Source organism: Xyrauchen texanus, chromosome 8 (assembly GCF_025860055.1).
Source record: "Xyrauchen texanus isolate HMW12.3.18 chromosome 8, RBS_HiC_50CHRs, whole genome shotgun sequence".
NCBI classification, from domain to species: Eukaryota; Metazoa; Chordata; class Actinopteri; order Cypriniformes; family Catostomidae; genus Xyrauchen; species Xyrauchen texanus.
The window spans coordinates 23,829,149-23,838,484 of NC_068283.1; the positions used below are offsets into that span (position 1 = coordinate 23,829,149).

The following is a 9,336-nucleotide window of genomic DNA, read 5'->3' on the forward strand; positions in this document are numbered from 1 at the left end:
CTTCAGCCTCAAGTCTTTGTAGTTCTTCCAGTTCATGCTCTTGTTGCTGTAATATTTCTAATGTTGCTGCAACTGAAGCAACAATTTCTGCAGCAGCCCCTTGTTTCTTAACGGAGGAAAAACTTGAACCTCTGGAGCTCAAACTTGCATTGTTCATAGACTGAGAAGACCTGGAATGTCCATAACTTGATTTGGAGGCTATGGATGAGAACACCGAACCTGTATCAATACAGCATGCTTCTGGTCTAAGAGGATCTTGACCCTCAACTAGACAACTCCATGCAGACTCAACTATCATTTTTGTGACTGCTCCACAAGTGTCTACTCTGCGGCGAGTATCACTGTCTGGACTCACATTTTGTCGCAACTCTTCGTAAGCAACATTTACATCATTTGAAGAACCACTGATTGCATCTATGAGGCTGTTCAACATGTCATTGGAGAGACGCCCCATTAGTCTTTGTCTAGCATCTCTAGCCAGGGTCTTCCATTTCTCATAAGAGCATTGAAAGCAATTTTTAAGTTTAGTCAGCCTTTCATCATGTAAATCTTGCTAAAAATTTGCATGCTCTTTGACTTCTTCGTGGCTCTTGCTCTGTTGTGTCATCAACAGCTACTAATGCTTGTGTGTCTACACATTCTTGGGATTCTAGCTGCTGCTGTGATTGCACAGTATCTGTTATATTTTCTTTACCACTCTTAGCAGACTGACCACCTTCTGCCATTTTCTGTATCTCTTAGTTACACTGACTACTCTAATTGAATAATTGTACATGTAACGTGAACTCCTGAACTTAGGTAAACAGATGTTTATCTCTTAGATTATTAACTCTGGATAAAGTAGTATTTTAACAGTTCAGTACAATCACCTGTATATTAAACCTGTAACCGAAATTCAGTAACACTTAGATCAGGTAATTTTTAGGCGCTGCACTTTACTATTCTTCACAATTATACTCTTACTTGCAGCTTGAAACCTGCTAAAAATAAAAATGACTTAAACTTGAAAAGGTAAGTACATAACACCAGCACTTCCTTAAACACTAAACTGAACACTTAAAAGAGTCCTTTTTTAGCAAATGGCAAGAATAAATCCACTTCAAGCACCTTAACTTGAACTTGGTTGTGCTTATCTTCTTGTCGGACTTAACTTGACAATGCCTTTAAACTCTGTGCATGTGCATGTCACTAGCTTCTTGGTTACAAGTGTATACAATGCTTGTAGAATCCAGAATGATGGAACTTGGAGTTAACTTGACGCTCACTTGACTGCTGATTGGAAACATTCCTTCTCCTACCCGTGAAGAGCAGATGAATTCTCACTGTAGCTCCCCCCAGTACTTTCACGTTCACAAGGATTCTCTGATAACAGGCGATTTATTGACTGGTTCACCATGAGGTAAACCATCCAACTCAAGATGCCGTGAGAACTAAATATACAAAAATAAAGTTACAATAAAGAATATAAAAGGACATAAATAAATCAAATAAATAAATGTTGTCTTTGTAAACTTTCCAAACAGAGTTAAATTCACTTTAACAGAAAACTATAGTCTTTGTATAGATATCACTCTTTTCCACACAGCAACACAATCCACATTTATCACATACAATATAAATGACAAACTTACTTCATTGGCTGCTTATTACCAAAGGAGAACATAATCTTGCATCTGGTGATATCTTCTGTAACTTCAGATGAGTAAATGAACTTAAATACTCTTTAGAAATGTGGAATACAGCTTCAACTGGCCATGCGGTGTAGACAACTTTCTTCCCGAGTCACTCTGTGCTTTTCATAATAAAAGTCTCCACTCAAACAGCTCTTTACAAAGCAGTTTCAAATTAAGACTCTTTAACAAAATAATTAAATAAACATGAAATATAAACTGACTTCTCTGACAGTTACAAAAGAGGATGCACAGTTTCAGATATGAGAAGCACCCCCTAGGCTGCGTTCCATTTCAAATTTTTATCCCCATCCCTTGCAAACTTCACTCCATCTCATGGACTCTTATACTTCACTGCTTACTTTGCACGAGTGTCCACTACTGGTGGAAGAAGTATGATGGGTTTAACTGGAACACCTTAAACCCTTGATCACTTGGAGCATGTTGAAGGCTGATGTCAATTTGTGGAATAATTTCGTTATTTTTGCACCTGAGAAAAGAATGTTTTCGGAGATTGATTTCAGAGGCTTATATATCAATCTTGTTTGTTTAATTTTTTCTTCATTAGAACTGGTCCCTCAGTTGGGCGAGGCCGTTGCAATCCACTTATGTCCTGAGAAAGCCGCCACTTGGCTGGACTGCTAGTATTCCCCTCCAAGGCCTCTAGGACAACGTACTTAACATAGTTAATTTGGCCACAATAGTGCTTGTTGGTCATAAAATTTAAGTTCTATGCCATTATTTGACATCCAACATCATCAAATATGTGTGCAGTATATTAATTATTTAACAATTTTTTTGGTACAATTCTTTTGTTGTTATAATAGCAAATTGTTCACTTTAGGGTTTTTATTTTATTTATATCATGTGCTTATATTTGATTTGTGCTACAGGGCAGTACTCAAGAGATATTGGCCTTAACAGTAGCACAAGAGGAAGAAAACATATACCTTATAAAATAAGTGGATCTTTGGATCATATGAAATTTCAGATTTCATTTACATACTGCACAGCAAAACTGTTTTCCCAATTGTATTGATTTAGTGAAACATACTTAAAACTCCATAAAACTCAATTTACCATATAGTAAATGTGCTCTAGTAAAGACTTGACAAATGAGGAGGCATAAAGACCAAAACGAGTTTCACTTGACCTGGCCTAGTGACTGGTGGGACCGACTGTTGTGGTCTTTGCAGTGACCAATGACTTCCTTCTCACCTCCAGTTCACACTGATTAAGTGACAAGTCATATAGTCTGCGACCAAACAATATATGGTCTGGTCTGCAAATGCAAAGGCACAAAAGTTGCTGTTTGTCATCCATGTTGATTGTGTAACCGAGCAGTTTTCTGGGGTTCACCCAAATACCAATAAATTAAAAAAGCACTGTGATGTGTTGAAGTGGTAAAATAGCTGATAAAATAGTGATTGAAGTCCCAAAAGGTACCAACAATTTCTCACTCCCATCACATTTACAGAGCAAAGGGACTGCATGAATTGCACCTTAATTCAGTCTGTTACAATAGTTTAGTTTAAGTGAAGTGTTCTTGTTGTTTTTTCATCATGCATCATGTTAATTTGCTGTGATTGCCCAGGGGTGCTCAACACAGCAAAAGCAAACAAAGGTTGACAACAACAGAATTAAGCTAACCATGTTTCAAACTTAAGTTTCAAATGTATGTTTTGCACACTTCTTGGGCTATCAAAAGTGGCAAAACATGACAGTGAAGCATAGAGAAATGTCAGAGGCACTTGTTTAATTGTTCTCCCCTTTTCCATTTCTAAGAGTTGAGGCTTAACCGCTTCAGTGGTTCATAGGTAGGTCTATGACATCCCCTGCTAGCTTTATTGAAAGTCTAAGTTTTGTGTGTGTGGGGAGGTTAGCACAGAGAGAAAAATAATTTCAATAATAAAATAATTTCTAAAATTTGTTGAAGATCACCAATGTTCTTTAGATAAGTGAGACAAACTTGATGGACAGAGCATGTTTACAGAAGACATAGTCAAACACCAAAAGTGTACCCAAAGTATAAATAATTGGTGTGAAGCTGAGAAGCTGTTTTGCTGCCTCAGGGCCTGAAGAGTTCTCATAATCTTTTAAGAACCAACAAATTCCAAGATGTTTCGGGAAATGTATCTGGAAATCAGAGTGAGTCATCTGTCTTTTGAAGTTCACGCAAAGAGTGGATAATAAGAATTGCTCTGTTGTAGGTTTTTGCCATTAAGAACTCCTTAAGATATAACACATTCCCATATCTTTTATATGGCTTTATATCTGTTTAAAAGATTTTTTTCTGAACATATGGTAAAATAACAAATGTTAGGTTTAAGTTATTTTAATCACAAGAACGTTGTTGCTTCATGTGGGTTTTTGGTAAGTAACCCAGAGGCATCAGTCACTGTGATGACTATTTCGACTACTGGGGAAAAGGAACCCAAGTCACTGTTTCTTCAGGTAAGATATTTTTTATGTTTTAAGCCTGTTGATTTTTATTTCATTTGAAGATCAGGCAACAACTCTGTCACAACATAACATATTTACTTGGACAATACCACTTTGAATGTCAGGAGAATAAAGGGACATCGATACTGTAGGCCTACTCAATATGTGAGTGAGAGCAAATACATTGCTGAAAAAGTGTAATAAAAACGTATTATTATGCTACGCTTTGCAGAAATCGGCCACAACAACATGCGTAAATTGCGTAAATTATAGAATTAGGGTAATGGTATGGGTAGTGCCATCAAACGTTCCGCCGTGACGGTGCTTTTGACTATTGGGGAAAAGGAACAATGGTGACTGTGGCATCAGGTAAGAAGATAATTTTTGTTTGTTTTGTTTTGTTTGGAACAACAAAGTTAACAGCAATAGCTTAATTAGAATTATTACCTTTTTGACCGCGAGAACACATCAAGATGATGGAAGTATTATATTTGATTAAAATGTAGACCTATTACTGTCTATCTGGCAAGAAATTGTGTTTGCATTTTTTTGTAAACTGAATTGTATTGAAAGTATCACTGTGATTACGCTGCTTTTGACTACTGGGGGAAAGGCACGTCGGTCACAGTGACATCTGGTAAGGACTTTAATTTTAGCTAATCATATCATATACTACTATCTGTATCTATGGAGCAGTGTATTTCGGTCAGTTTTACAATATTAAATCCTAGACTGAATGAAAGGAAAGGGACTCAAATTTTGTGGGTTAAAGGGATTTGTCATGTTGAGCCTATATGTAGCTACTTTTTGTGCAATATTTCTGAGTAAAGCTGTCAATGTGACAATGCTTTCGACTACTGGGGGAAAGGAACTATGGTCACTGTATCATCAGGTAAGAAAACTATTTAAATATTTATGATCTACCGAATTAAAGTAGAAGTTTTGTAAATATCTACTCAATCAAGTTGTAAAATAAATAGAAATAAATCTTCATCAGAGCAACATTGTTACTGAGATTGAATTATTCATCAACAATTAGAGTCAGTGCATTGGTCATTTCAAATCTGACAGAAACGCACAGATATTAAAATTCACAATTAATTAAGAATAATTCTCAATAGCCTACTGCGTAATTTAAATTTTTCTAGGTTATTTGAGAGAAAAAAACAAATGCATAGGCTACATTCAACAGACTCGTTATGTGCCATTCTATATTACGGTAAAATGTGATCCGAACATTGTGTAACTGGGCTTTCGACTACTGGGGAAGCGGCACCAAAGTCACAGTTACAAACGGTAGGTTTTATGGTTTATTACTGGAAGAAAATAGTATTGACAAAAGTAACATTTAGCTTTTAAAATTGTTTTTTTTAGAATTGTTTCTATATGATATTTATCTCTTTATTGCATTATGTTCGTTTTTGTTCGGCTTCTTTCAAATCTATGTTCATTAGGCAAAATACAACGTAAACGAAAATAAAACGAATAACAATCATTTGTGAAACAAATTCTTTCACTATTCATTCTTTTCGCTTTTCCCTTTATCTGCACAAACTGTACAATCAGTTATTCTTGAAAGACAGATTTAATAATTGCACAGAATGTGTCTGATATGTTTAAACGTCAGTTGTTCTAATGTTACAGTTTCCATGAGTTGGTTGCATACCGCTGTTATTAACCAAAATAAGTTTTGATTCAATTGTTCGAAAGAAAAGTCCCGTAGCTTTAAAATATTGATTCCGTATAAATAGCAATTGGTTACAAATGCCTGAAATAAAATGCAGTTTTTTAAATGTTATTATAGATATATATTTTCAAAAAATATTTTAGTCTATTTTTATAATGTATTATTTCAAGTTCATAACAAAATTCCATCAAATTCAATAATAGCTAATGTTAAAATAAAATTAATTCAACTAAAAAAAAAAATTAAAAAAAAATTATATATATATAATTTTTTTTATAGTTATGTTACGCAATTCCATTTGATGGAATTTTGTTATGAAATTAAAATGCGCAAATTATTATTCCTCTTTTGAATGCAGAAATTCTTCATTATTTTGAATCCTGCCCCTGAAAATGTGTTATAGGATTTAAAATGTCAAGTAATGCAACAAGTTCATTGTTCTGTAATGCTATTAATTTTCCTCTCAAAAAGTTTTTATAAAAGGTATGCATTTCAGAAGTCACTATGTGTGTCACAGTTACAACATTGAAACAAACTGAGAAGTAATTCTGCAAGTCCCAGTAGTAAATTGGTTCAAATATATTATGATTATCTACATATTGCAATATTGTATTAAAAAATATAGGCCTATATATATTTCGCATAAATCATATTGCGTTATGTAGGATGTACGTTTGTTTAATGAAAATGTAATGTCTTTGCAGCTCAACCATCTGCGCCGCAGTCACTCTTAGGCATGTCTACGTGTGCTCCTGAGTCCGATGGGTTCCTGACTGTCGGCTGCATGGCAAGAGGTTTCTCGCCTGCGGACTCCCTTACTTTCGAATGGACGGATCCTAATAAGGACCTGCTGAATGAATTCGTGCAGTATCCAGCAATCAGCCAAAATGGAGTCAACATCCAAATCAGCCATATGCGCCTGAAAAATAGTGATTGGGAGGCCAAAAAAGGTTACACGTGTACAGCCAAAAATTCTGCTGGCAAGCTAGTAGCTTCTGTTGATAAACCAGGTAAGTTACTACATGTCGTTACATTTCATTGTAACAGAGTATATATATATATATATATATATATATATATATATATATATATATATATATATATATATATATATATATATATATATATATATATATATATTATAGTTGTTCCATCGGGAACGTTTGGAAAAGATATGTAATCTTTTTGGTTTTGTCAAATCACTGAATTGATGTCAGAAGAGTTATTTGCTATTATAGGCATTGTTTCCCATGTCAAACAACTTTCATCCAAATCTCAAGTCAGTGAGTGTGTACAAATTTACAGAGTATAGGCTGTGTCTAAAACGTTGGATTCCTTTATATACAGTCAGTAATGAGTGCACTTATGCTTTCAGACTCCAAGCCAGGAATTGCAATGCTTATTTCATCCTAAAAACAAAATGTCAAAATAAAAAAAAGATTTAATCATTTTAATACACAACATCTAACATTGACATACAAAGTAATCTACAAGACCCTTTCGTTTGCTTGCTTAATTAGGCATGTTGCACTATTTTCTGTCGCTTTTCATGTCCTCTCTGCCTTCTTCTGTATGTTGCCAGCCCCACCGCCAGATCAGCGTGCATCTGTGTACTTAACAGCTCCTACAAAAATGGAGCTAGACAATGGAACGGCTACCTTCATCTGCTTAGCCAAGCAGTTTTCGCCTAAAACACACTCGTTTAAGTGGTTTCAGGATGGTAAGGAGGTGAAAAACGTGGTAACAGACAAATGTCTAGATGAGAAGAAAGGCAGCATAACTGAATATAGTGCCGCAAGCATTTTTCAAATCAATGCCACCGACTGGGTTAATACAAACACCAAAATTACTTGTGTGTTCGAGCACAAGGCTGGGGATGAAACGAAAGAGGCTGAATACACAGGTATGCTTTCTTTTGAGTATTGTAAGTGTGTTAAAAATTCTATTTTATATAGTATGTTTGCCTGTCCTTGATTCTGTTGTATGCTTTCAATAAATAGTCACCGACGCAGAGGATCCTGGAGTTACTATTGACATAATCCCTCCCTCAATTGAGGACATGCTGAAAAACAAAGCAGGAAATCTGAAGTGTAAAGTTACAGGAGATGTGGCAGGGTTTACCAAAATGGAAATCAAAGTGAGAGAATCTAAAAACTCCATCACAGAACACGAACAAATCGGGAACAAAAAGAATCTGGAACTTGAAGTTCGAATAGGTTATGCTGAATGGAGCAATGGCACAGAATTTGTGTGCGTTGTGGAGCACAGTCTACTAGCAATGCCTAAAGAAAAGGTGTACGTCAGAGAAAATGGTATGGGTTTTGCTTTCTTAACACACAACACTTTGCTTTTACATATTTCTTGTGTTTTGCTTTCTAATTGTCTAATAGTCATTTAGAAGAGCTACATTATCTCTTTTTATATTTAACATTCTAACATGCATTCTTTTATTTTATGTCAAATTCTATAATGAAAACTTGCATAAATGCAGATATTGTCGGAAACATAAAGAGACATTCGATGACTTACAAAGCATTCTGGCCCTCATTGTGATATTGTATTACTAGGTGGTGAGCACAAGAGACCCACTATTTACATATTAGCACCCCCAGAGCACAGAGAGGGAGAAACCATGACCCTGACATGTTATGTGAAGGACTTCTATCCCAAGGAGGTGTTTGTGTCTTGGCTTGCTAATGATGAACCTGTGAACTCGGGTGATGGGTACAAGCAAAACACTACCACCCCAATGCAGATCAATAACTACTTTTCCATCTACAGTCAGCTCACTTTTGCTTCTTCTAATTGGAAAGAGGGTACAGTGTACAGTTGTGTAGTGTACCATGAAAGCATTGATCAATCATTGCAAGTTTTATCAAGATCTATTGACAGTAATACTGATAAGTCTAGTATAATTAATGTGAGTCTGAATACCCCACCATGCAAGGCATAGACTGTTTTATGTATGTGGTGTCTGCCTATTATGCCTGTTAAGTGTTCATCTTTTTTTGTTTTGTGTACTTTTTTTTTTTTTTTAAATGACATGTCCATATTTGTTATTGTGTTTGTCTTTTAATGTTTGTGTCTTTGTGCTTTTTAAACATTTTCATCACATCACATTGAAAAAAAAAACTAATAAAAAAAAACTAAGCATATTTCCTGTGCAGTTAATATGTTATCCTACCAGTTTTATGTATCTTTGTTACAGTGTATGTGAGCGTAAAAAGGTCCCAAAAAAAGATCAGGTGCTTGCTTTGATCTATTTCTTAAAGGACACAAAATTCAAATGTATCTTTGGTTTGATCTTGAATAAAAACTAAATTAAAAAATAAGAAACTTTAGTTATAAAAGGAAAAAATAGAATTTTGATGACATGCACTAAAACAAGTCATTTTGACAGCACCTTTAAGGAATATACCGTATATGAATTAAGAACTACATAATTGTATTCAGATGGTAAACTATATATAGCATTAGCTGACAGAAGGGTATAAATACACAAAGCACAATCAATTGTTGCTTAATAATGGGAAGAAA

At 35.0% G+C, this 9,336-nt stretch overlaps 1 protein-coding gene across 1 annotated transcript in view; it reads left to right on the plus strand.

The window, feature by feature from the left end:
• The window catches only part of LOC127648121 (immunoglobulin mu heavy chain-like), a 111,055-nt gene extending 102,090 nt beyond the window's left edge, over positions 1-8,965 (plus strand). The window contains exons 10-14 of the mRNA XM_052132721.1: positions 4,409-4,481; positions 6,504-6,809; positions 7,382-7,702; positions 7,800-8,111; positions 8,367-8,965. Of these exons, the coding sequence (XP_051988681.1) occupies positions 4,409-4,481; positions 6,504-6,809; positions 7,382-7,702; positions 7,800-8,111; positions 8,367-8,752 (1,398 nt within the window). The 3' untranslated portion in view covers positions 8,753-8,965. The remainder of the gene's footprint in view (positions 1-4,408; positions 4,482-6,503; positions 6,810-7,381; positions 7,703-7,799; positions 8,112-8,366) is intronic.
• Positions 8,966-9,336: the final 371 nt, after the last annotated feature.